The 26,896-nt window shown below is 47.6% G+C and overlaps 9 protein-coding genes across 9 annotated transcripts; 5 read left to right on the top strand and 4 right to left on the bottom strand.

Moving 5' to 3' along the window:
• Window positions 1–2,869: 2,869 nt before the first annotated feature.
• Window positions 2,870–4,663, top strand: BP5553_07488 (uncharacterized protein; the record flags this gene model as incomplete). The annotated part of the gene is made up of 4 exons (XM_032016111.1): window positions 2,870–3,067; window positions 3,138–3,825; window positions 3,891–4,127; window positions 4,182–4,663. The coding sequence occupies 4 exons, from the start codon at window positions 2,870–2,872 to the stop codon at window positions 4,661–4,663; spliced, it is 1,605 nt and encodes a 534-aa protein (XP_031867342.1).
• Window positions 4,664–5,130: 467 nt separating this feature from the next.
• BP5553_07487 (putative calcium-transporting ATPase) lies at window positions 5,131–8,808 on the bottom strand (the record flags this gene model as incomplete). The annotated part of the gene is made up of 8 exons (XM_032016110.1): window positions 5,131–5,431; window positions 5,503–6,437; window positions 6,485–6,833; window positions 6,885–7,291; window positions 7,341–7,581; window positions 7,633–7,903; window positions 7,952–8,491; window positions 8,541–8,808. The coding sequence occupies 8 exons, from the start codon at window positions 8,806–8,808 to the stop codon at window positions 5,131–5,133; spliced, it is 3,312 nt and encodes a 1,103-aa protein (XP_031867341.1).
• Window positions 8,809–9,729: 921 nt separating this feature from the next.
• On the bottom strand, window positions 9,730–13,373 carry BP5553_07486 (Uncharacterized protein; the record flags this gene model as incomplete). The annotated part of the gene is made up of 8 exons (XM_032016109.1): window positions 9,730–9,885; window positions 9,946–10,001; window positions 10,121–11,548; window positions 11,604–11,869; window positions 11,921–12,054; window positions 12,597–12,735; window positions 12,786–13,071; window positions 13,130–13,373. The coding sequence occupies 8 exons, from the start codon at window positions 13,371–13,373 to the stop codon at window positions 9,730–9,732; spliced, it is 2,709 nt and encodes a 902-aa protein (XP_031867340.1).
• A 733-nt stretch (window positions 13,374–14,106) lies between these two features.
• Window positions 14,107–15,567, top strand: BP5553_07485 (Uncharacterized protein; the record flags this gene model as incomplete). The annotated part of the gene is made up of 8 exons (XM_032016108.1): window positions 14,107–14,147; window positions 14,198–14,379; window positions 14,435–14,547; window positions 14,615–14,731; window positions 14,783–14,855; window positions 14,917–15,020; window positions 15,068–15,351; window positions 15,405–15,567. 8 exons carry the CDS (start codon window positions 14,107–14,109, stop codon window positions 15,565–15,567), a joined length of 1,077 nt encoding a protein of 358 aa, XP_031867339.1.
• Window positions 15,568–16,876: 1,309 nt separating this feature from the next.
• BP5553_07484 (uncharacterized protein) lies at window positions 16,877–17,462 on the top strand (the record flags this gene model as incomplete). Its single annotated transcript, XM_032016107.1, has 3 exons — window positions 16,877–16,886; window positions 17,103–17,240; window positions 17,299–17,462. The coding sequence occupies 3 exons, from the start codon at window positions 16,877–16,879 to the stop codon at window positions 17,460–17,462; spliced, it is 312 nt and encodes a 103-aa protein (XP_031867338.1).
• Window positions 17,463–18,597: 1,135 nt separating this feature from the next.
• BP5553_07483 (putative Trafficking protein particle complex subunit 2 protein TRAPPC2P1) lies at window positions 18,598–19,217 on the bottom strand (the record flags this gene model as incomplete). The annotated part of the gene is made up of 3 exons (XM_032016106.1): window positions 18,598–18,842; window positions 18,919–18,980; window positions 19,033–19,217. 3 exons carry the CDS (start codon window positions 19,215–19,217, stop codon window positions 18,598–18,600), a joined length of 492 nt encoding a protein of 163 aa, XP_031867337.1.
• A 182-nt stretch (window positions 19,218–19,399) lies between these two features.
• On the top strand, window positions 19,400–19,857 carry BP5553_07482 (54S ribosomal protein L31, mitochondrial; the record flags this gene model as incomplete). The annotated part of the gene is made up of 2 exons (XM_032016105.1): window positions 19,400–19,449; window positions 19,521–19,857. The coding sequence occupies 2 exons, from the start codon at window positions 19,400–19,402 to the stop codon at window positions 19,855–19,857; spliced, it is 387 nt and encodes a 128-aa protein (XP_031867336.1).
• Window positions 19,858–20,183: 326 nt separating this feature from the next.
• Window positions 20,184–20,856, bottom strand: BP5553_07481 (Nuclear cap binding protein subunit 2; the record flags this gene model as incomplete). The annotated part of the gene is made up of 3 exons (XM_032016104.1): window positions 20,184–20,550; window positions 20,607–20,722; window positions 20,791–20,856. The coding sequence occupies 3 exons, from the start codon at window positions 20,854–20,856 to the stop codon at window positions 20,184–20,186; spliced, it is 549 nt and encodes a 182-aa protein (XP_031867335.1).
• A 272-nt stretch (window positions 20,857–21,128) lies between these two features.
• Window positions 21,129–26,508, top strand: BP5553_07480 (uncharacterized protein; the record flags this gene model as incomplete). The annotated part of the gene is made up of 7 exons (XM_032016103.1): window positions 21,129–21,452; window positions 21,502–23,800; window positions 23,946–23,992; window positions 24,288–24,443; window positions 24,645–24,952; window positions 25,217–26,255; window positions 26,305–26,508. 7 exons carry the CDS (start codon window positions 21,129–21,131, stop codon window positions 26,506–26,508), a joined length of 4,377 nt encoding a protein of 1,458 aa, XP_031867334.1.
• Between the last annotated feature and the right edge of the window lie 388 nt (window positions 26,509–26,896).

The following is a 26,896-nucleotide window of genomic DNA, read 5'->3' as shown; positions in this document are numbered from 1 at the left end:
TATATTTCTGTACTAATATATATATATATATTTGGTATTTCCGGAGGGCCTGTGAACGTTTCACAAAGTTGAAGAATACGAAAACAAAGTTTTTCCGCTCTCTTTCCTCTGCAAATGCAGGATGTGACCCATACAACCTAGGATCAATCAAATCTTGTAGTGTAGTCATTATCATCGCATTGTGATTTACTACAAACAGATCCATACTGCCCTGCGATAGATATTCGCCGTGGGAGTAGTCGTGTCTAGTTTCCCTTCACTCTTGATGGTATAGACTTCAACCAGAGCAACAGCAGGTAAAAAGGATTCACGAGGCAGTTTTAGAGTATCCAAGATCCGAATACATATTGGTTCTGGTCTAGAAGTCGGTATATTAGTCGCTTCTCGGCGACGGATGGTGTGATGAACTGTAAATATAAACGAGCTCGTCCATGATACTAAGTTATAAATCGATTAACATTTCCATAGTAGATGGTTCTCGAGCATGGGAATAGCTGTTGCCCTGTCTCTGTCTAAAAGATCACCTTGGTATTCGATACTCAACTGCTGCAGCCGATGCGACACAAGTTTTGGTAGTGCTGTCGCTAGAGCAAGGTAAGGACTTGCGAAATAGATAATGCGGGATGCAATCGAAATGTGCAGCAGGTTTCTCAGACTGCCCTTGGGCTCGAAAAGAGGAGTCCTGTTGCTTGTTATCTCGCACAATATTTGCGAGTCAAAACATAGGCCACTTGGTCGTTGCGGTAGAAATAAGACTATGCCTTCATCGTGGAATGTCTCTTTTCTATTGCGATGTATATTCAAAAAGAAGTACAAATGACCGGACTAAATAAAATACCTTACTTATAAAGGTTATCCAAAAATAAAAACATACAACAGCAGGTATTCGCTGGTGGTCACCCACCCAACTACTAATCTGCCGATCTGAGGCTTGTGTATGGCAGAGCGGACGGGATGCCCATTTCTCCTCAGTCTATGGTCGTATGTGACAGCTGTTTGCTTACATTAGTATATATAACACCGAAATCTGTGCCTGCGGTGGTTGATGCCCAACGATGTCAACTCATCCCCGGGCAGCAATAACGTCGATAACAGCATAGAAACGGCGATGCTGCTTCTTGAAAGCCGCGGCCCATAACCTCGGCCGATAATATAATATGATGACATAGGATAAAAAAGAAAAAGATTGGAGAACGAAGGCGAAGGCCAGACTCGGGGGTGGTGCATTGGCAGCTTTGCCTCGCTTGCAACCTCACCAGCGACAACTCCTTGATCGACGATCATCTTGTCAACCATCCCTTCGACCCATATTATTCGAAACAGAGCAACAGGGTCAATACCAACCGCCTCTGCTCACAAGACCAGATCGAATCTCATTACAGGGAGACCTGGAGAGAGCGCTGCGCAAAACTGCCCGTTGGGCTGGAGTGGTAGTGCGTCAAATTGTAGCTCACGCCATTCATTCATTATTCCCAACTTCGTAAACTGCACCAACGGCCAACGACCATCGCTTCATGAAGTTGAATAAGGGAGACGTCGTCAGGCCCCCATGATTCGGCTTTGTGCATTGAAGCTGCCTATCCAGGTCTCATGTACGCAGCGCAACATCGCTCGTGTTCGGATGCAAATATCGCAGGTTGCCGAGACGGGGATGAAAGGGCCAGAGTCCAGACATGCTCGACATGCTCGACAGGGCAGACACGACATCGGTTCGATGCGTTGGAGCAGGGTCCAGTTAGAGTCTGCTAGACAGGCCACAGGGCGATGATCCATGGCCGTTGCTTTGTGTTTGGATAACAATCATTGGTCGTCGACGTTAATTCTGGCAGTTTCGTTTAGCAAAAATTGGCAGCATCCGAATACGACTCCACCCAACCTCTTGGAGCTGATTTGACTACCATCGCGAAGTCCTGTACAGTACCAGACGACAACAGTGGATGAGACTATGGAGTCTTGTGGTGGGGACGCTATTATCATATTTTATCATATACCGGGTGTCTGCCTTACGACTGCCGAATGACCAACGCGGGAGACCGACTTCCGAGGGTGATAAATGAAAATGATGATGATGCTCCGTACATGAACGAAGTAAAGTACCTATCCTAGGTAGGTACATAAGGTACTCTAGGTAGTAGTATGATGCACCACTTACCCCACGTTGTCATTATCATCATCATGCTTTCGAGTACGAGTACGAATACTTGCTCGCATTCTGATGGTTGGTTTCTTTTGTCCGTCCGTCCTAGACAATCTCTGACTTTTTCCTGAGGCCTTAGCCGCCGATCCCAATCCCCGAATCTTTTGCTTAGACGCTGGCAAACGCCAAGTTAAACAGCATTCTATGTTTTCTGCCCGCCTGAGCCTGCCACTATTGGCGGTACTGTCGGTATGAGTGCCGGTATCAAGTGATCTCCAATCTATGCCAGCCCGGCTGAAGCCAGGCGAGACTGGACCCTGGCGATTCTGGCGAATTGTGGACATGGACACGGTCCAAACCTGATCGTCCGGGTAAAGTTAAGGTTTTATAAGCCATGTACTATACCTAGGCAGAGTACTTATGCGTTCACTTCGTAAAAGCATCCGAAATATCTGCCCTCCAGTGCTGGCCGTGGGAGCATACCTGGCCCTACAGACGTTGGAAACCCTGGTTGCACAAGTCGGGGATTTGGTCATTGTTATTGATTAGCCATATAAGAATGAATACCTTGCTCACTGCTCACCGCGCCCATAAAGCTCTGGGTACCCCGCCTACCTGTTTCTCTCATGGTTGTTTTCCGGTTTGATCTCCTGATACTTTCAATGCTATTGTATATATCTTCTCTCAAGACCCATTACCAACCACCCTGATAATATATACTGAACATCGACCATGGCTTCTGTATCAGTTGTCAGCCATGTTAAGACCCTCGCCTTGGCATCTCCTTTAGCCTTGAGCGCTGCGCTATTTCTTGTCGTTGCTTTAACTGTTCGTTATGTCCTCAACTTGCCAAAACGGCTCAACCTACCCGTTGTAGGTACAGGCAACCCTCAAGATCTGAGCAAGGATTTAGTCGAAGGCACTATAAAGGTAATGATATAATTCTTTTTCCATTAACTCAAATCTTTAGGCATCATATTAATTTGCAATTCTGCAATAGTATCCCAATACCCCCTATATCATACCAATATCACCACCACAAGTTATTCTCCCAGTATGTGTGCTGGATGAAGTCCGCAATCTGCCCGAGACCCAGGTTTCGTTCATGAAATCGGTCCGCGACATTTTCCTCTACAAGCACACTGGGATCGGAGAGGATCGACCAGAGATAATCACGGCTGTGAAAGTTGATTTGACGAGACATATTGCCAGTGTTCTCGATGGTCTCCAAGATGAAATTCAGTACTCCATGAACAAGGAGCTTGGTGCGTGCGAGGATTGGACTTCAATCGTGCTATATCAGAAGCTTGTGCGCATCGTGGCGTTGCTGAGTGGTCGAGTCTTCGTTGGTCTCCCCCTCAGCCGGGATGAAGAGTGGCTCGATTCAACCATCAAATTTACAATCGATGCTGTTGCAGCTGCAGATGCCATTCGCAAGTGGAATATTTTACTTCGGCCATTCGTGGCCCCGTTTCTTCCCGAGATACGAAGGGTCAAGCAACACAAAGCGCGTGGAGGAGAGCTTCTGGCTCCGTTGCTTCAAGAGAAGTTGCATGCATCACAGAACGAAAAGGCTTCCTCGAGCAAGTCTGGGGACCAGCGTGGAGCTTTTGTATCGTGGGTTCTCAGACATACTGACGAGCATGAACGTTATGATCCACGAGTCTTGGGTGTTAACCAGATGGTTTGTAAGTTATCACGCACTTTCCCTATGACCTTTAGATTCCGTTCATTGAACTAACACAGCTTTCAGTATCTTTTGCCGCCATCCACACCACAACCATGGCTACAACCCACGCTATCTTTGATCTCGTTTCTCGACCTGAGTACCTCGGACCTTTACGTGATGAGATCAACCAAGTCCTCGAAGAAGATGGCTATGACTTGAACGGTGACGGCTCGATGAAGCTAAAGAAATCAAGCATCCCCAAACTCCGTAAGCTCGACAGTTTCCTCAAAGAAAGTCAGAGATTATCACCTCCAGGACTACGTAAGTACCCAAAGTGGAAACCCCAGACCCTCCCCCACTAATAAAACTCTCAAGTATCCAACACCCGCATAACCACCGCCCCTCTATCCCTCTCAACAGGCCACACCCTCCCAAAAGGCACGAGATTCGGCTTCCCCTCGTGGGCAATCCACACCTCAACCACCGCAGAAACGTTCTCTCCTGCCTACAACCCCTCCACCGCCAAAGGCCCTACAGAATTCGACGGCTTCCGCTTCTCCAACCTGCGCGCCATGGGCAACGGCAAAGAAAACAAGCACCAATTCGTCACCACCGCTCCGGAGTCATTGAATTTCGGCTATGGAAACCACGCATGTCCTGGTCGATTCTTTGCCAGTAACGAGATTAAAGTTCTGATGATCGAGGTATTGAAGAACTGGGATATTAGGCTGAAGGGGGATGTGGAGGGGAAGGGAGGCGAGGATAAGAGGCCAGAGAATTATTATAATGAGGCTACGGTTGCTCCTAATCCGCTTGCGGAGATTGAGATTCGGAGGAGGAAGGAGAACGACTTGTAAGTTTTCGGGGCTGTGGGGATGCGCTTTTCTTTTCGTTTTGTGGGCAGATGGGCTGTGACATGCGCGTTAAGCCTAGGGGTGTGTGGCAGATGTATTTCTGATGCTTAGCTTGACTTCGTGCTTCTGTCATCCTGATGTTTTGATGATTTAGGACCCATCTCCTTAAATCCACAAAATCCACGTCTAGCTGGGTGTAACTCAAGCTCATATGTCGTTAATGTTAAATAATATTTATGTATGTCCACAGGCTGCAACGGAAATATTTCATGGACTCTCTATAGTTGGTACTCACAAGGCCCTCTTTTCTTTGATGATAAGTGTAAGTGGGATATTGTGTAAATTATCCTGATAGTAAAAGCTGTCCTTGTAGTAAGTGGGATAGACAATTGAGTTAATGAGATCATGAGCGCATGAGCGCACGTTGAGGCATCACGACGGATCCTCTTCAAAAGCAAACACAACTCAATCTACCACGCAAGCCTTCCCAAGATCCCCCCAGGCCATCGCCTAACACAACACTTCCTCGCCTCATCCAAAGCCAAAAGGCCAATTCCAAAGGCAGCGGGTAGAAAGAAATGCTGCACAGGGACACGACTCGTTCCTAGGGCATCCTGTAAGGGTGGAACGTAGAGCCAAAATATAGCCATGATGAGAGCGAAGCCTATGGCGGGGAATATGTAGAGGTTTTGCGTGGCTTTGTTGAAAGCGGGTGGGTGCTGGAAGATGCTGAGACGGCGGGTGCGGAGGGCCATTAGGGAGAACCATTGCCTGTTTAGGATATTAGTCTGGGGGTGGGTAGGGCAAAGGAGCAACAATTAGGAGAGGAAAGGAAGTCTTACATTACAACTAGGTTGACGAAATATATACTGGACGCTTCTGCAAGTTTGGTATCCGCGTAATCTTGATCAATGCTGTCGGGAAGACTGCCATAACGGAACCAAAGTTCCGAAAACGGAATGCCGTTTCGTTGGAGATACCAGTATGACATAGCGAATGAGGTAAGGGTTTCAATAACCCCAATGAACCCATATGATTGCAGCACTAGCTGCCAATCTACGAGCCGGTCGACCTTAGGCTTGCGAGGCTTTCGAAGGAGTACATCAGCTTCGGGGGCCTCGTATGCCAGGACAGTCGCAGCAGCGCAATCGGTGAAGCAGCAAATGACTATCATCAAGAAGGACGATAGGACTTGCGGAAGACCAAAGACAACATTTGTCATTATTGGCCAGATTTCCGAAAAGGATCCCGCAGGCAGGAGATATGCAATTGTCTTCTTTAAATTATCGAACACGACTCGCCCGTATTGCACAGCCTCAACAACGGCACTGAAGGACTCCAAAAGGACCATATCAGCAGCTTCGATGGCAATGTCGCTGCCACTGCCAAGCGCTATGCCGATGTCTGCGGCTTTAAGTGACGGTGCATCATTGACACCGTCTCCGGTCATGCCAACTATTTCATCTCTCCCTTGGAACTCCTGAACGATACGTAGTTTTTGTTCGGGCGTAGTGCGAGCGAAGACAATCTCATCATATCTGCATAGTTGGTCCCACTGGAACTTGTTCAGAGTCATCATCTCTGGGCCACTTATAACCATGGAGGTTTTAAGGGGAGACATAGCATTGGCATTAACCTTCTCAGATCCGGAGTCTGTGGTTGGTAGGGTATTATCTCTCAAAAGGTCTGAGACACTTTTGACTAGGTGGGGCGGGTTTGAGATAATTCCACACTCAACTGCAATAGCTTGTGCCGTTAGAGCGAAATCTCCCGTGACCTAAAGTGATTAGTATTGTTATATTCGAACTGCCATAGATTTCTTACCATCAAGATCCGAATCCCAGCCCTCCTTAACGTTGAAATAACTGAAGGGATTTCATCTCTGGGCGGATCTACAATGCCAACCAGACCAACCAATGTTAGGCCAGATCGGGCATGATGAAGGACCCCATCTTCATAATGAGCCGAGGTTGCCGGCCCTTGGATCTGCTCCTTGCTAACCATTTTCCTTGCCAAAAGGATGACTCTTTTCCCACGAGATGACCATAGGTCCTTAACCTCTTCGATTTTGGCAATGGTATTCTTGTCCAGAATCTCGCTGGCGCCCTCGGGAGTGATGTACTTCGTACACCGACCGATCAAAACATCAGGTGCTCCTTTGATGGTCAAAAGCCTATTTTCTAGTTAGAAAATGATTGATAATATCACGCTGGAAATGGCTTACGTATCCCCAGGACAAAATGAAGCAGCCTCTATTGCAGACAAGGCGATATTTAAGCCATTCCGGTCGGCAAGCTCTAAAGTCCTAATCATGTATTTGTTCTTGCTATTAAAAGCTAATTCGAACGTTTTCTTCCATGTCTGTCGGAGGTCTGAAACAGAACTGAGGGATTCAGAGAATCTCAAAACGGCTTGATCTGTTGCATCTCCATTGATTTTTCGCTCATGTAAAGGGAGGTGGGTTGTAGAAGCGTCAAACTCCCCCGAGTTACATAGACCAGCTATGGCTCGCAACTGGTCAACGGCGTTGAAGTTTCTTCCTTCACTCCGGCCCGACACCATCTCGTCCCTTGCCCGCTGGAGGCCCATAATTTGCGGTCCGATTGAACACTCTGTTACGTACATCTTATTCTAGCAAACTGTTAGTTTCATATAGGATCAAGTTGCACAGTATATATACCTTCGTGAGCGTGCCAGTCTTATCTGAGCAGATGACACTCACGGAGCCAAGGGTCTCCACAGTCTTAAGGGACTTGCAAAGAATCTTGTTCTTGCGCATAAGATTGGCCGTAATAGTGAGGGATGCAATTAGTGCGACTGGAAGCCCCACGGGTAGGAAAGCGATAGCAACGGAGACGCAATCTACAATCAATGTTGGAACATTGATCCAGTCTGGATGTTCCTTTCGCAAATAGGCCGCCCTGAGAGCTGAGGTGAGCAGCTAAAGCTTGAGAAGAGAAATCAGGACTTACCAGATAATTACCACCAAGACAATCATAACAAGCATGCTAGAACATATTATTATGACAAAGCTCATAATCTCTCTTTCCAGCGGAGTTAAATCCGTTTTAGGAGTGTTCGTCATCTTGGCAATCTTGCCGAAGACTGTGGAATCACCTGTGGATACAACTACACCAACCGCGCTACCAGAGATGCAGTGGGTGCCCTGAAGACCAATGCACTTGGTCTCCAGATAGTTCTCATCTGTGCTATCTACAGAACCTTGAAGAGGGAGTGACTCGCCTATCAATCTGTTAGAGAAATGTTTGCAATTGAGATGGGTAGTCTTACCAGTGAGAACCGAGCGATCGAATTTTGCATCCGAAGATACTTGAACAAAACGTACGTCAGCTGGCAACTTATTACCCGATTTGATGAATAGAACGTCGCCAGGGACAATATCGGTAGCAGCAACAGTGGTTTGTCCCCCATCTCGAAGCATTAGGCTGCTAACCGGAAGCATAGTTTTAATGGACGCCATTACTTTCGAAGATGACCAATCGTGCCACGCATTGAAGGCCGCCTGCATAAAAAATACAGCAAGGAGAACAACAGCAAGTGCCAAATTTGCCGGAGATGGCGGCTGTCCAAGCGGCTTCCATGATACAAAGACGAGTATAGAGCCAATGAGAAGAATGGTTCCGAAACCCTTAAAGAAGTATCCAGAAATTTCCTGGAAGAGATGGGTTGTTGGCGGAGAGAGGATATTCTTTCCATATTCTGCAAGGCGCCGTTTACCCTGCTCTGATGATAGTCCTTGGGTTGGAGAGCTAGATAATCGGGTATAAATCTCATTTGGGGTTAAAATGTGCCAGTCGAGATTTGAGAGTTCTACGCAGCTATCAGACAGTTAATTCTAGGGCTTAAAAAGCACACATACCCTTTGTCGCGGAATCCTTTGCTTTCCGTGTCTCATTTCCGGCTTTCTCGTTTGATTCGGCAATCTGGTATGACACGGTCCTGTACTGGATTGGAAGCGCCGATGCGGGGTCAATGGAAGCTCGTCTGCTATGTAGGCTATTGATAGAGATAGGAGAGTTTGAGCGACGGTTGGGGGTTCGAGGTCTTGCATGAGCGGCTTCAACATCAACGTCGGTCCAATGGATCCGAGACGCCCTGGCGTTCTCGTCGTTGGTGAACTCCTGCATATTCTTCGAGGTTGTTGGTATAGCTTATGGAAGGGCACCAGTAAAATCAGAAAAGCAGGTGGCGCTCGTAAAATTTCAGAGAGGTGGAGAGAGATCAACGATGACTCCAATAAAATGGAATGAGAATGGATGCAAGGCGGCTTCTAGTAGGCAATAAACATTGAGAAGTGCCAAAAATTGCAAAAATTATGCCATAGCGCAAAATGCAGACATTCTCGCCTCTCCTTCGTAGAGGTTGGATGATAGAGAAGCTGCAAGCTGAACCCGGGATTGGGCAACCCGCAAGTGAAGTATTAATGAAATAAATGCCGCCGATAGCAACTAGCCAATTGAAAGATGAAGCTGCAGTTACGACGTAGTGGAGCGACTATTCCAGTTGTTTTGGGGTGGAAGTATGAAAACCCGGATATATTAGTCAGCTTTAAACTATGCGCCCCCATCGGCATCTAGGGGTATATCTGTACTGTACCTTTAAGTTGGTCTCGCGGTCTCCCCGCATTTCATGATGGCCACAATAGAAAATAAATGAAAGCCTAAGATTTGAGGCTAGATATTCGGATATGGCAGCTCGGACACCAAACGGATGATCAACGGTTGGGCTCTCGTTCGAAAGGTGTTATTCAGGGAGGGGAGGGCTCATATATAATGGGATGAGAGACCTAACGCACACGGGGAGCCATATACGGCACCCACGCGACCTGCAGTCTTCTAAAAGCAGAAAATTGATTAGGGATGGCACAGTGCCTGCCTATATATTCATCATCAACGTGCGTTCCTCCGTGGCCGAGAATATCACCAAACAGAACCCAGAGAAACGAGGCACAATCCATATTTACAGTCTGGCAGACTTTCGCGAGGCTAAAAACACTATTTATATTGGAGAACGGCTCAAATTATACCCTTCTGGATGTTTTCATCCTGCTAGAAATAACCATTCAAAGCTTCTGTTGACCCTGCGCCGTTGACATCACGTTCGAAGTCCTCGCCTGCTTCAATTGCAAATTCCAGATGAGACAGAGTCACCTGAGCTCCCTCCTGAAGAGCTAAGGCATGGGCTGTGGAGGTGAGATCTTTAATCTGAAAGTGGCACGAAGGTGAGCATTCTATTCCCGAGGGCAAGCAATAAGGTGAGCTTACCTGGCGACCATTCAACGGCTTCTGCACCAGAGATTCAAGGCCACTGTTATTATATACTAGGGGGCCTTGAGGTGTCGTAACCTTCCCCAGGAAGTACGTACGGCGAATACATTATTCTCAAGATGCAAAAGTATTGCTTGAAAGTGAGGCTAAAGTCGTAACCCACCTCACTCACCGCGAAGTCCTGTTGCTCGAAATTCCGCACATCTCTTTGAGCTCAGCTCCTGAATTCTCCCAATAAATTCTTCCAATGATCGTATGCTCTTACTTCCTATTCTTGGCGCCTCATCAACACGAATATGCTTCTCTGCAGCGTTTTTAGCCACCTCTGCTTCTTTCTTTAAAGCTCTGAGGGACTCTGCCATCTTCGCCACATCTTGAGCCCTCGAGGTATCGTTGAGGAAATTTAGCAAGGTGAACACAGGTTCCACCAGCTCTAAATCTTTTAGCTCATGTTGTGTAGTTGTTGGACCAGAAATAACATGTGTCAGCATGAGAGTACAAGCTGATATGATGATATCTAGAAGGAGCCAAACGTGAGCAAAGTCACCCTGCGGTAGTAGCTGGAGAAGCTGCATCGACTCTCGCGCCTCTACAAGACACAACGCATCGAGATCGGCTGTGTGAGCTAGGCGACGCACAGTATCCAACGCGTGAAAATAGGTGAACTTCAAAATAACGCTATGTAGCAAGATGAAAAAGCTAGGCGCTTCATGTGTAGTATTGAATTTTTCGATGGGAAGCATGCTTGGAATACTTTGCTTCCAGGCTTCTAGCGTAGTGATCAATTCTTTCGCGGTGCGCAGTCGGTCGATCTCCGGGGATTTCTGGGCTCGTGTCGATAAGAGTTGCTTGTAGATTTGACCTTGAATGATAGACATTCCAATATGATTATTATAGAAATTGACCTCGTTAAGACGGTCGTGGTGTAAATCGATGGTCTCGATAGGTAGGTCGACATCCATATCGTCGTCATCTTGAGCTGGAGGATTATGTGTACGTATGCTGATATCCTTATCATAGATATACACAAGCCAGAAGACACGCTTTCTCTGTTCCATCTCAGCAGCGGCGATCCCAAGTTGGTGGCCCCGCCGATGGAGCTTCATGCCCTGTGCAAGTTTTACTGCTATCGATATCAGAATCGAGCCTGGCTCTGGATTCGGCGTTCCTTGCAGCAGGATAGCCATGCCAAGCAGTGCTTGCACAGCCATGAGCTCGTTTGTGAGCATTGAGAGTTCTCCTACTAAAGCCAAAGCGTTTTGAAGATAGCCACAGGCGTGAACGTCTTCTGTTTTGCTGTTCCCAGTCTTCATAGCGCGGAAGCGATGCGCGAGGGCGAAAGCTACGTTTAGGCATGCCCGCCAGGCCGGGGTATCGTGATTGTTATTTTCATAGCTCGACTCGAAGGCTTTCTGGAAAGTTGCAGCGTCGAAGATAGGAAACGCCGAGTTGAAGCATGAGAAGGTTTCTTGAATTAGGAGTTGGGCTTCATCCCGTCCTGGGAGTGGCTTGATTTCTCGGCTGAGGGTAACTGGAGAGGCTCCTGTGAGTGACCAATCTAAAGGTCTGTGATTTAAGACGGCGGCCGAGGGTAAGTGTGCTGGAACTGGTCAGTTTGAATGTCCCAAAGAGAGTGGTAGGAGTAGAGGCTGTACGTTCGTGAGGCGAGACTGAAATATGCTGCTCAGCGCTCGAGGCCAAGCCAGAAAGGCTCCCAATGGAGGTCCTCCGTTTACGCTTCCGTATGCGCTGCGATTCTGGTGATGCTCTGCTTGGGCGAGTTCCAATATAGTCACTGGGTAGATCCGCGTCGGACTGTTCTCCTTCCACGTCGCTTGCAGCGGGCCGACTCCTCAATTCGCTCTGCAACATAGCTTCCATCCTCTTCAGTCTCTCCTCAAGCTTTTCCACATGCTTGTATCTATCACTACTTAGTCTTGCTACTTCACGTGATTGCGGATTCAATGCGTACCCTGGTGGTCTCCTCGGGCCCTTCTTCGCCTTGATTGGGCTGAAGGTGCAGGTGATATTGGACTTTATACATTGGGTACAACTATCTCGGGATATATCACAACGTATCTTCTTCTTTTTGCATGTATCGCATGCCTGTAAGATAGTCAGTAATGAGCTATACGTAGGAAGAATAGGTGCCGAGACCCTGGTGACCATGACCGCCCTCTCTAATCTAGTCTGGTCCTCCGGCAACGAAGCTAGATGCGCCATGCTGCTACAAACAGTGATAGAACCTCATTTGCTTCAACTAGAGATCGACGTACATTAGACAATAGGCACTGACGCATGAGATCCGGCTTAGCGATATCTCTCACGAGTTCCTTAGCATTAATAGAACGCTTTGATTGTAATAATGGACAAGTTGAAAAGCTGGGAAATGAATTGGTAATCCAAAAGCTTGCGGCTTATCTGATCTTGTCTATCCCTGCAGCTTAATCATCGTCTGACGCATGATCTCCGTCTTGCCGAAAGGAAGGAAGCCTTAAAGCTCAACCACCACAAGAACATTACTTCAATTCCTGCACCCGCATTTGATCTCTTTACGACACGTTGACAATCAGAAATAATGCGCCTCCTCCCAAGAATGTTCAGGTCCACTCTCCACCCTAGGCGGAGGGAAAGTGTTTGTATCCCACCCCTTTAACAAAAGTCTGCTGCCAAGGGCCCTGCGACTTCCCCTCCGCAAGATGCGTATACAACTCCCCATGAGCTGCTCCGTCAATTTTGTGGAAGGCAGGCGAGCCATCGGCATTTCGTTCATCAGCATAATAGAATCTGTAAAGTTTCAGTCAGACTACATCATAAGCAAAGGGTGGTTTACATACTTGTATCCTCGATCTTTGTACGCTATGGCTGCAGACTGGATGATGTGCGCTGTCGCTGATTTTCCAACCCCCGAATTCAATAGCGATGCAATAGTCGTGGTGTTTAATATATTTCCGGTAAAAATGAATGTCTTAGACGCTGTGGGAGAGAGTTGTGCGAAGCCCAAGGCGGCTTGTTGTGCTGCGACAAAAGCGCTGGTTGTGTTGATGTTTAGATCTCGAGTGAAGTTCGCCAAGGGAATGGAGAGGGGATCCTTCTCATCGTTTGGTGGAATGCCTGCACCAGCTGCTTGACCGTCAGTATAAATGTGGTATGAGTTTCAGATAGTGGAAGCTGCTCGTACCATTATAAACAACGACGCTTGGAATACCATGTGTATCTTTGAGCTTTGAAAATACTCCAATCACAGACTCTGGATCGGACAAGTCGATGGGGATATTGATCTGGGTGGCAGTACTTTCTTCCTCCTTTATCTTCCTAGATGCGCGGGCGACAATGTAGCCTTTTGCAGCAAAGGCCTCAGACACATGGTGCCCAACGTTAGGGCCGAAACCGAGAAGAAGCATGACTGGGGATTTTGCTGCCATGTTTGGATAGAGGTATTTGAGGTACACAAGGAATTCGAGATGAGATGATGATGTTTGAAAATTAAGTCCTATGTCAGGGGTCCTATATACACTTTTCTATCCAGAAAACATGCTGTAGCTTTGTCATTCTCAACGTGAGTTGTGTAGCTCTCGCCCCTCCTGACCTCTACTGTTGTCAGATCTAATCTTCCCGAACGGAGCCTTCGGAGCCTCCGGTTCAATTCGAGCCTGGTGAGTAATTCATCGTTCCATCTGAGATTGCAAGATCGCGGAATCTCGCTGACGAATTAATCAAGCGAATAAAATCCTACGTTTTAGGCAGAGATCGACGAGATTGCGGGGAAGCCACAGAAACAATTCGGAGCGGAGATTTCGGGTGCTCCGAATGAATGGTGAAAATGCGCCAATCAAGTCAGTCAACGCCAACGATAAACTCAACGTAGGGACATCTTATGCCATTTGACTCAATGACCAATGCGAAAATTACCAATGTGACCTTTCTTGATCTAGAAACATCCCCTTATGGTATCTATGAGTTGGTAAGAATCATGCTTTGCGATCATCCCTAGAGACAAGAGAACATTTGCTGCGGTCGTGGGACGAGAAAGAAAGTATAAGTACAAGATGGTTTCTGCTATTCTGTTGTCATTGCCCTTACTGAATACACTCTACCTTACATTCACAACACCATTCCTCTCATCGCGCTACTCAGCAATTTCAAATCACCAGTACAATGAGCTCAAATATTTTAATCACTGGCGCAGCTGGTTACGTGTACATCTCACCCAATTTCACCAACACATCAAAACGCTAACTACTTCCAGCGGCGGCTCCATCATCGCCGACTTTCTATCCAGCAGTAGTCCAGTGCTCAAGAGAAGCCGTATAACCGCTGCAGTCCGATCCGATGAGCAAGCCAAGCTCCTATCAGAGTCGGGCATCAACGTGCTTCAGCTAGACCTCACAGACGAGAAGGCTGTCGTAGAAAGCCTCGTGAAACATAACAGTGAGTTGGTGATGTGTTTGAAGAGAGAAATTATCCGTAGCTGATGGGATTATAGTCAACATCGTGATCCACACTGCCAGCTCCCTGGACCCAACCTTGGCACTTAATCTTCTTGCCGGGCTAGCTGAGCAGCAGAAGGCAAGCGGAAGTAAGGCTTACTTCATACATGTGAGTTATAGGTTCTTCGCATGCAAAGCATGGGGTTCACATTGGTAGGGTACTAACCTCATCATAGACCTCGGGATTGAGTGCATTCTGTCCGAAGACCGGTTGGCCACAAGGCGTCATGAAAGATTCCGGTCCAATTTTCGAGACCGAGAAGCAATTCGCGGATTCCTTCTCTCTCCGGAAGGTAATATCACCCCTTTCTCAAACGACATGCGCTGACTCTGACTTCCCAAAGACCGACGTTACCATCACTGAAACTGCCAAAGCGCTGGGGATAACCAGCTTCATAGTCGTACCCTCCACAGTTTGTAGGGACCTCTCCAAAAACTGCTCTCCGGATATCTCACCTAGACTAACCGTTTTCCCTAGACGGCAAAGGCAAAGGGCAATGGAACCAACTCTCCGTGATATTCCCAATAGCTGTACAAGCCAGCATCAAACAGAAATCCGTCTCCAAATTCCCTGAGGATAGAGTAAGCAAACCTTCAAACGCTTCAACTCAAGACTAACTCTTTTGTAGAACATTGCAGGCGTACACATCTCCGACTTGACAGAACTATACGGACTGATCGTCAAGAAGATCCTTCAAGGATCCGGAGATACCATTCCAAATGGAACGCATGGCCATTATTTCGCGATCGCCCACGAAATGGCATGGTGGGAGACACTGGGCCGTCTTGCGGCTGCAATGGAAGCTCGTGGGCTAGTGGCCAGCTCAGAGACACAGGTATGGACCAGCGACGAAGCAGCTGCGGAGGCAACAGGCGTGCCAGAGGTCTTCGTTGAAATATTTTTCAACTCGAGGTAAGTACTCCTCGCTTAGTAGAGAGAGCCATGATGGCTGATCGAAATCTTAGCGCGAACATTATTGTGGACAATGCTTTCAAATTGGGGTGGAAGCCTACGTGGGATAAAGCTCGCTTCTTTGAGAATATTGATGATGAGGTAGTAAGTGTGCTGGAGCTTGGAAAGGCTAAGAGCAGTCTTATCGACTCTCTATTCTTGGCTGCTAAGAATTAAATGTGGAAGAGTAACTTCATAATACGGAGGATATACGAGAGGCCCGAGGTCTATAGATAGATAAATCGTGATGAAGGATACAAGCATAATGTTTCTTCGATATGAATCGTGATATCTACTTTTAAAGGCGTTCTAATAAAAAACCGGTAAATAGTCTATAACAACCCCCTCTCGGTATCCTTCGAAACGCTCTTTTTATACTGCATAGTCATTACTGCTATCTACCTCTCGTTCAACTCATCGGGTTACAAGGTTCCAAGATGCCACAGTGATCACGTGATATCACTCCCTCGAAAAGGGGTGACCACCACCCCGAGTATATTAGTCAGCATATCATGTCTTCAACAGAGACTACACAAAGGGAGTCCATCAAGTTCCAACCTATTAATAATTGATGTGCCTTTTAAGGTGAGAATACCTTGCACGGATAGAAGCGCATGCATCCCTTCCCAAATCATAGCTACAACAGCATTGGTGCAGGTACAAATGTCCATGATGAATTGATACAAATAGCCAGAGCGAGGCAGAGAGCGACCGAGTGACATTTCTGGTCGGAAATAGGCAGGGAAAGCAGCCGACCACTTTCAGGCTTTGGGCATTGAATAGTCAAGCAAGCCATCGTATAATACCTATACTCGCGAATAGAAACTATGACAAGCTCAAAGTTGAGTAGTGCATGCCGGGTGGTGCTATTGAGGGTTTTGAAAAACTACCTTACACCAGCATTGCAGCCAAGACGGATGGTTAGATGTGGGTCTGGTAAGAAAATACAAACATAGGATTGCGAATATAAATAAGAACTTATAATCCCTCAACCGCCGTGTAACAATACAATATCAGCTAGATGAGGTTTGGTAGCCCGAAGTCGAGAAGTCGAGTCGACCAAGTCGCGTTGTTGTGATGAGGTTTAAGCCTTAAGGGCGTTCTGGTCGCGTCGCTTGATGCTGGCCTGAGGCTGCAATCACTCCACTACTCACTCGCCCACGCCTTTCCCAATCGGGACTTGCCAGAGCCTGTGCTATATTCTTGCTGAATCAACGCAACGCTCTCGGCTATTGAAAGCTAAAAATGCCCGCTGTTTCTCGACGTCAAAAGGCAAGTAGTTTCAGCAGCCGAGAAGGGCTTAGCGCCATCGACATTCTGCAATCACTCGACCCAACTTAAATAACTTCGTCTCCCCCAGTCCGTTCTGCTCTTTTCAATTAAGTCACCAAAAGCCACAACATCAACACTTTCATCACTTTCCATCACGACAACGCGTGATATCATCACCAAAACACCTCCTACATCCTTCTAAACCTACTTCAATATGACTGGACGTAAGTATTGATCCTATTCCTTACTTTGCATCGCGTTTATCGCGATGTTGTGGTCGTTGCCACCAACTTCAGCCCATCGGAAGGTTGGGGATAGCTTCATCGACGCGCTTTGGCGCTCTGACCAATCGCGATCAACCCTCCACAACAACACTCTTCCCCATTGCATCGCCACATTTTATCATTCATTTGAATTATACTAACGTGCTTCATTAATAGGCGGAAAGGGCGGAAAGGGTCTCGGAAAGGGCGGAGCCAAGCGTCACCGCAAGATTCTTCGTGACAACATCCAGGGTATCACCAAGCCAGCTATCCGTCGTCTCGCGCGTCGTGGTGGTGTCAAGCGTATTTCAGCCAGTAAGTTACCCTTTCCGACGCGTCGTTGCTTGCAGCGGTACTAACATATGTTCCTCAGTGATCTACGAAGAGACCCGTGGTGTTCTAAAGACCTTCCTCGAGGGTGTCATCCGTGATGCCGTCACCTATACTGAGCACGCCAAGCGCAAGACAGTCACCTCCCTCGATGTTGTCTACGCCCTCAAGCGCCAAGGCCGTACCCTCTACGGTTTCGGTGGTTAAATTCTTCATCTCCCACACATCACTATCTACGTCCATTCAAATCTTTCGATCTTGCAATCCGACGACGGCTTTTGTTTCTTGATGGCTCTCTATGGGCATATGTTACCTTTGATAGTCTACTGCAGACGGTCTAGTATCCTGTTTACGGGAGGGTTTCGCCCATTATATTTCCATCTTTAATCAACAAGCATTCTTAGCGCTGATCGCGCCCAATCTGATCTCAACACTTTTCAGTAAACCTTTTGATAGTCTCATGCAGACGGTCTAGCATCCTGTTTACGGGAGGGGCTTCTGGAATTGTACGTGTTTGGAATTTCTCTCGCAGATTGGGCTTTGGGTGGACTTTTATGGCTCTTGCTATTTGTATCTGTTGCTTTCGGCGTTTGGGCTTGGCTGGGCTCCTGGTCTGGACGTGGGCGTCTGGAAGGAGGGATGAATACTCGATGAATTGTCCATAGGGATCATAACAATGAAATGACACAAGACCATAATACCAACTAAGCTATCTTTGATCCCTATGATGCTACCGTGACTTTGTATTATTGCAGTAATTGACCATCCATTGTAGTGTTAGGTGTCTGTCGCTGGCATCGCATCGCCCCATTTTACAGACTGACGTGTTCCCGATGATTATGAGTCAATAACATAGCTTGTATAGAAACGCCATGCTGACAGGCATTGGGCCACGTAAATATTTAGTACGTAGAGTATGAATGCCTATATTTTCAACTTCTGCTGCCTAGTCCTTGCACAATATGAGTCCCATAACCGGAACGAATTCTGACTCATAAATAAGGGAAGGGAAAATGGCTGTTATCTAAATTCCCTGGATCTCTCGGCGCCTCTCGCCACACAGGGACTTTGGGAAAGCTATATCCAGCTGATCCTTCGTTCCGCCACTGTTATTTCATGCGGGCCGAGAATTGAAGCCCCCATGCCCTTTCAGCAGGCCCAGTCCCTTGACGCCCTATTGTGCCTTCGCCAGACCACCTCACTAGGCGCCGGTCGCCGGTCTCTGAATATATGGGCAGCCCCAAGCGTTGTATCCGCAGGATATATTCTTTGGAAGCGTGCAAGACCATTCCCTTCAGCTCCTCCTTGCATCCATAAAAGTGGCATCCAACAGCTTTCCCGGTCATAGATACTTCTTCCCAGCGGCAGCAACTCGACTCCGAAACACCGGGCTCTTCACCTCCATATTAACCTGATAAAACGGATTCATTATCGTCTTAACCCAATTTTCATAGATCTCGTTGAAGAATTGCTTGATGGCTTCTTCTGTTTGCGGGGCTGTCGGATTCGCAGCGATGGATGTGCTAGCTCGGGTTGCAGTCGACGAGGCAGGTTGGGAAGGGGCGTGAAGTAGGAAGAATTTAACATCTAGATAGGACATGCCGCGTTAGTACTCGCAGATTTAGGATAGATTTGGCGTAATAGGAGGGAAGGGGGGTCTTACTTCCACCGGTCATGAAGCAAGAGACGTAGTTATTGTAGAAGCGATCAATGCATTTGAGATACCTGTAGCAGGGTTAGTTATAACCTAAAATATCACTAAGAAGGGGAATTATACATTTGGCCACTGGCCCATTGTACCTCTTCCACGATATCCAGACTGCTATGCACGATGAACTGGTTCATATGTCGAGCTTGCTCTGGGAATCGCGCCACGCCATCTCCGCCTTGTTTCGAAGAGCCAAACTCGTATTCGAAGAGGGGGTTATCTTGCGTACCGATTATAGCAAAGTAATACGACATCGTGCTTAATCGGTACTTTATTTCCAGTTGGGTTGTCTCGTTGATGTTTACGAAGTAGCTTTTGGTGGAGGTTCCGAGAGATGGACTTTGATTGGTTGGCATAAAATAGCTTGGCAAGGCCGGAATGAATTCTCGAGCTTCAACGACTGCACCTCTCGCCCAGAAACACCAAACCACACACAATGTTCGGAGCATTCAGGCCTACAAATGCTCTATCTGGGGGTCTTCTCTGGTATGTGATTTCCATTCTCCCCAAGAATTACGTTTGTGCGAGCTGTGTGCTGACTGCAATGCCCATTCTAGGAAGATCCCATGGCGGCTCTCGAAATTCCAAAAAGCGCGACAACGCAAACGTTTACGGGCTGTCGATTCCGTAGTTGCGACTCTTGATAAGGCATTGGCGAAGCAGAGTATTACAACGAAGGCAGTGGAGAGATGGAAGGGGGAGATGCCTGTTGAGCAGGAGATGGTACCCAAAGACAAGTACACGATATTCGATCGTAAGGAGAAGAAGTACAGGAAGAGCATCCGAAGTGAGCATCCCCCAGAACTCGTAGGAGCCCGGAATTATACTGATTGGGTCTTAGAACTACCAAAATGGACCAGGGTGTCACAACGGATCAATCCTCCTGGATACTGAGTGGAATGTCAGCCAATGTTTGGATGGAGGATGTACTATAGTGTTTTGATTATTGAACGTTTGTACGTTCGTGCAGCCATGAACGACCAATATCAGATGATGGACTGGCGACTACGAAGAAGCATACTGTACGCGAACGGCGTTTAGGTCGGATGTATCGCAGAACGGGCTGGGTTAGCACTCCCGGTTTTTATCAGGTCTAAATCGAACTGAACTGTAAAATGGATTTCAATAAGAGCATGGCTAGAAAGCCAATGCGGACTTCCTTTCCACTTTCCGAGACGCCACCAATCTTCTGAGAATTGTACTGTACAAATGCATAGGTTCTATCTGCCCTTACCATATTCTTCTTCCTCCTTAAGTCTCTCTGCTTGGATAGCTCGACCAAGACCACCTCGACCCTCATCGTATTCCTCTCGGTACTCGTCGCGCACCTGGCCGCCAGACTTTCCTCTCCCATATTGCCTTCCCTCTTGGAATCCGGGATCCAGATCCGTCCGGATGATACGCTCATCCAGCTTGGTGCCCCCAATGTACTTCATACAATCCAGGGCATCTTGATGCGTATAGTATTCCACGAAGCAGAAACCGCAAGGCGTCTTGTTGAACCTATCCAAGCCCATGATTAATCGCTTGATCTCCCCGCATTTGGCAAATAGTTCGTGAATCTGTTCCTCCGTCGTGTAAAAGGATCTTACGGATCTTGTAAGCTTCCGTCTTCGCAATTGGGCAGCATTGAATATCCTTACAGGTTGCCAACGTAAAGAGTCGTAGCATCCTTCAATGGGTCCTCAGCTGGCTCCTCCGGGGTCTTCTCTTTTGCGTCCCGATCTTCATTTTCTCGATCGTACTTGCGCCGCTTGTTCTAAAGGTAGGATATCGTAAGTATATAAACGCAGAAGCGCATGTAACAGAGTTGTAGAGGCACTTTACCCTGCTTTGGTAGTATGCACTAGGCTTGTCGAGCCTGTCAACCGTGTTCCGTATTACTCCCGGCATCGTTATTGTTGCTGTGGTGTCGAAGGCAAAGGTGCTTGAGCTTTGAGCTTGGGCTCGCGAGGCTGGGAGCCCTTTGGCGATTCACCACGCGCTAGCGCGTTGCTCAGGCACGGCAACCAAAAGCTACAACAAACCTTTACCAACAGCTGACTTTTGATCGCTCTTTGTTGGCGCAAAGCTGATCACTGCATGATTCTGCTTTAAGAACCTATACACCAGAGCTTCCAGAGCGTTCCTCGATCTTCAAATTTCAATCCGCTCGTCTTTTCACCATGCCCAGAGCTGTGGGCTATACGCCAGCTTGGCTATCGAAACCAAACCCAGGCCATGAGATTTTTACTGCGAGAGCCGCAAACGCTCCGGGCACTCAAATACCCTCTTCGAATGGATTCAGCACGAGTCGAAAGGGTAACTCAAAGCCCGGACCTCATCGAACGATTGCACGCCGGGGAACAGAGGTTTTCATAGCTGTTGGAAAGGAAATACGATGGGCAGACCTTGTTTACCTCAAAGAAGCATGGGAGGAATCACAGCAAAAGGGAAAGACAGCGTCGAAAGACACACAATACGATGAGGATCATGCTCAAGGTTACAGAGTGAGCATTCCAATTTGGTTCTTTTCCGACTATATTCTAACACTTTGAGACTATCAAAACCCATGTAGGTGAAGATATTCGACAACTGATCATCTCCCCACATGCGAACTACCTTGCGATCCTCACTACACATACGGTTCATATTGCTGTTCTACCAGACCCGTCGCATCTTACCGCACCCGATACTGGTCCCATGCGGTTGAAATCATACACGCTAGGCCCAACAACCCATATCACAACCCAGCCCTCCATAGCTTCAGCCTTGTGGCATCCACTCGGAGTAAACGGGTCATGTCTGGTGACAGTGACTGAAGATGCTATCGTACGCGTTTGGGAGCTATCTACTGCTGATCGCTGGAGTTTCGACCGACCTACTATTGCTATTGATCTCAAAAAGCTAGCAGATGGAACGTCCTTAGACCAAGACTTTGGCGCTTCTGTGACTGGGGGGAATACAGCCTTTACACCCGATTCGGTTGAGATGGAGGTTGCTTCAGCATGCTTCGGTGGCAACGGGAGTGGAGGATGGGCCCCCATGACTTTGTGGGTAGCGATGAGGGAAGGCGATGTATACGCCCTTTGCCCACTTCTCCCGGACAAATTCTCGCCGCCTCCAACTCTGATACCGTCCTTATCTATCTCGATTGTCGCAAAGGTTGCTGCCATAGAAGATGACAGAAGTATCCCCGATGCCGAGAAGAGGTTGGCCCAACAGCAACTAGCATGGATGTCCGATCTAGACGTCCAGGAACCAATGCATGTTGAAGCACCTCTCGGTTACGCAGTAGCAGAGGTCTATACTAGACCAACCAAGCCCGGCAAGGTTCCTAGGCTCCAGGGACCTTTCGACTTGGAGTTGGCTCCTGATGAATCAGAGGACGAGCTTGACAGTCTTTTGACAGACATCCTTGTGGTTGGTGCACGAATGGATTCCGAACAACTGATGTTTGGGGAAGAAGACGACATTGAACTAGACGAGATCGACGAAGGGGGCCTGTCCCTCAGTATTGTCTGCCTGCTCACAAGCAGTGGACGACTTTCCATATGTCTAGATTTGGATGGTGTTCAAGCCCAATGGCTCCCCACGAGCAGCAAATCCAAACACTTCCGACTCGCAGATGAGGCTGATCCACCATCACTCCTAACTTTCCAGGTTTTGGATACTTCCCGGCACGAAGAAGTTTGGGAGGGAAATTGGCCAATGTTTAGTGAAGACGTTCACTCGCGATACTCCTTTTACATTACCGACACATCTAGCGTTACGTTCATATCACTCTCGCCGTGGGTCGATCGGTTGGAATCCGAATTTAGAGATGGCACAGCTGGGACTGACTTCCGTATCGACTTACTTGCTAAGGGGCATGGGTCAATTCGTGAGCGGGTTTATACCCAGAAAGCCAATGACCACTCATCGCCTTTGAGTGCCAGTACACTCATTCGTGACCCGGATCTTGGGTATTTCCTCCTCACTGCTACTCCATATGGACCCATTGCGGTTACTTTCGAAACGCCAGAGGTTGAAGAATTTGAACCGATGGGTCGGTCTCGATCGCCTACTTACGACCCAGAGCCTGACAAGCCATTGATCTTGTGTGAGCCGCGACCTGTATACCAACCTGCACATGCCCTTGAGGAGAACTCGGCGCTTCCATCGTTCCTTGAGAAGCTGAGACACAGCAAGTACAAGAGATTATTGAAAGAGGAAATCAAGTTATCACCTGCAACCCTTACTATAATGACGGACGCACACAAGGTCCTCAGCGAGGAAACTCACCGTCTTGGAACCGCAGCCGCGGAGCTATTTCGGAAATGTGAGCGGTTGCAGATTGAGCTACAAAGTCATATAAAGAAACTCAATGAGGTGGCCGGTCGTGTGGAAGCTGTGACTATGGATGACGACTGTGATGATGGGCCGGTTATTTCTACTAATGAAGCCGTAGAGAAGCGGATTCAAAAAGCAGCGAAACGGCAGGAAGAACTGGCCGAACGAATTGAGAGGGTCAAACGAAAAGCTAGCAAGGGAACTAGCCGTGAATTGACTGATAGGGAAGCTGAGTGGTTTCAAGAGGTAACCAGCCTCCGAGAGAAAGTTCTTGGCGAAGGGGAAGGGGACGAGCTTTCACAGGGGAGAGCGAAGGAGCCGTGGGCACGATATGAAGAGGTCTCCCACTTGAAGGACGAGCTTCTAGAACAGGCGAAAGACCTATCCGAAATGGGGGAGAGTCCTACACCACCGAGTGTCAAGGTGCCATCGGGAGTTAGGAAAGCTAAGGTGGCTCAGATAATGACGTTGTTGGATCGCGAATCGGCGCTGGTGGAAGGTGCAAAGAATCGACTGGAGAAGCTGAGTTTGTCTTAGATAATGTCAAATTATACCGACTTAAGGGCATTCAATCAATAGTTCTCTGCTTGTCCTTTTGAGATAGATTTGGTAAGTAAGTGTATGCCCGATTATAATCTTTACAATGTGGATAATCTGCGTCCAGAAAATAGGGGCAACAACGAACTTGGGTGCGACTCCTGTTAACCCAAAACCAACAGTGCAGATAGGTCCGGCAAAAGCCTAAACTGCTATTTTGAGGTCAAGCTCACCTATCTGCAAGCCGGGCTTTCAGATCCAACGCCACTTCGAAACTAGACCAGTCAGCGTCACCATATCAACAAGGCTCTACCGTATTGCCCTTTCTGTCACCGGTGCAGATGCACGTGCTGGTGACCAAACACCATCTATATTTCACCGCTCCTGCATATTTTAAAGTAATTCGACTCCTCCTGTCTGTATCCATTATCTGCTGAGGGAGTTTCAGACATTTTGGTGATACTTTACATTCTTAGATATCTTCGGCTTTGAACCGCATCATCAGAACTCCACCTTCAGCAGACCATCCTAGCAAGGCTGAGGAGACGATGGCACAGGCGACGATGGAACAGCCGTTCGTCACTCTTTCATCGGAAAGCAGCTCTGAGGGTAGCAATGCAAAGTCCGTTGTTGTACGTGTCTAAATATCAATATAATAGGTCTCCTTCGGCTGACACGCGCGAGTCTTCAACACCTCTTTCAACACCTCCATCAGCTACACATGACACTAGCAGATCGCCATTCCATATCAAGGACCTGGAGACATTCGTAGAAAACCTTCAAGATGCAAGTGCAATCCTATAAGAGTATCAATATGGAACTAATTCGAACAGGCTGCTATCCGGGCATTCCCGAATAGATGGCATGATCAATCAAGATACCGAGAGGTCTCGGTCCTTCTATTGCGATGGGAAGATGATGAGATGGGCGTCGAGTGGGAAGTTGATGACCTCGAGAAGGTATTCATGTGTTATGGATACAACACGGAACGATGGTTGATCCCGACTAAAAGTGCACATCTAGAACTCATGGCTAGGGCACTTGACATTGTGAAAAAGCATAATGATCAAGGTGACTTACTGATTGTGTACTACGCTGGTCATGGCTTTATAAACCCTGATCGGAAGTCTACCTGGTGCTGGTACGTCGCCATATTTCTTCAGAGCTGTTCCCCCTTTTCCCGGGCAATTCTCCATCAACACATCCACAGTGCATTTAGCAGCAGCCTCTTTACCAGTTTAAATTCATCATGTAGGAAAGGAAATTACGTTACCTAGCAAGGAATATTCTCTAGTGGGAACGATACGATTTCCTAGTCAGTCTTAGACCCCATGCACCACTGGTGATGTATAATTTATGACGATTGCTGGGATAATTAGACGTCCCAAAACTTACACATCCGCAGTAAATCAGACCCCTCTTACGCTTCGGTTGAATGGTCCGCTATCCAAACCATCTTCGAACAAGCGAATCTTGACGTTCTTTTATTGTTTGATTGCTGTGCCGCCGCAAGTGCAGCCCCAACGGCTGGATCTGCCGTGACAGAGACGATAGCCGCCTGCGGATTCGAAAGTATTGCTCCACAGCCCGGCCGCCACTCCTTCACCAACGCCTTGATCGAGGTTCTTACAGATTGGAAAAATTCTGGTCCATTCTCAGCTGCACAGCTTCACACTCAACTCCTCTTGGTGCTCAAGCATGAAAAGCCGGAAGTATCCCGCCGCGGTAAGAAAATAAAACTCGAGTGCCGGAGAACCCCGATCCATATACTTGCAGCAACAGATCCTAGACATCTGAGCATCGAGCTTGGACGAAGGGTAACACTAGACAGCGAGAACGAACCACCGATTGCAGGTATACAAGAGTCTCCATCAAAGGGCGAAGACCCAGGCCAATCTACATATTCACCACTCATTCCTACAGCAGTACATGACAAAAATGAAGAATATTACAAATTGCCACGAGTCATTATATCCTTGTCGCTGGAAACACACCAAACGTTGAACTCGGATACTTGTGAAAGATGGCTGTCCGCTTGCCCTACACTTGTAGAGTATGCTACTGTGGAGGCTGTGTATACCGGGTTTTCTGCTCTTGTTCTTTTATCAGTTCCAATATGTATATGGGACTTGCTTGAGGATGACCCTGCCTGCTCTTTTGTTGGATATGTCACATCCACAAATTTGCATAACCGGTCCTACTATTGGCTTGGGGATGGTTCAGGCCATAGTGCTCTCCAATCTGCTTCTCGCCCTGGCAGGTATACTAAGCGTTTTGATGGCTCTATTTCAGAGCGTGACAGCGCCCTTGGCTCCGAATTCACTGAAAATTCGCCATGGACTCCTTTCACTTGGTTGCTAAGCCGCAACCAAGACGACTATCTCAGGGGATTAGCGGAGAGGCAAGAGTCTGGAGCGATGGACTGGAATAGGCAATTAGCGGGGGTATGTCTCCCGTTAGTAGTTCATATGAAACGCTAATAGCCGTTTGCAGTTCCCTTCCCGAAAGAACCGTGCCGAAGCTGAGCTGGAAAGCAAGCAAGATGAAGATGAGCTGCAGAGGAGGCAAGATGAAGCTAGGCTGAAAGCTGAGGAGTCAAAAAAGAAATGGAGGCAAGGTAAATATGAAGAGCGTTACGGCGCCCTGTTCAATGTTCGCCATACAGATACACCCCTAGATGCCGATGGGGGTGCATAGTTTAAATATCCTATATATATGATGCAGGTAATAGCTGATCGAAAATCTCAAAAATGTTTCTTTCACCAAAGGACCAAGGACAGTATGAAGAGACGGTAGTATATGGATATGATGGATGGTAGATAAAAGGCATGTTAGTGCTTCTTCGCTTTTGCCTGTTGGGAAGTGATTCTTCAAGTCTCATGCTATATCAGATATAGCTAGCAAGTATTCACAAACCCGTTGCTTAGCGGCACATAGAGAGCGTTAGCCATACCACTTATCCCAGGTGTGAGTAAGGAACTATAGGCTTTTAGCTAGCTGAGGTAGTGTTTCTCTGTCATCGTTTTCTACACAGCAAGACTCTCCAAATCCTTTTTTTCCAAAATCTACTCTAGTACTAATCTTA

Source organism: Venustampulla echinocandica (assembly GCF_003357145.1).
Source record: "Venustampulla echinocandica strain BP 5553 chromosome Unknown scaffold_6, whole genome shotgun sequence".
NCBI lineage: Eukaryota > Fungi > Ascomycota > Leotiomycetes > Helotiales > Pleuroascaceae > Venustampulla > Venustampulla echinocandica.
Note: the sequence above shows the minus strand (reverse complement) of the source record. Positions and strands in the feature narration are given on the sequence as shown.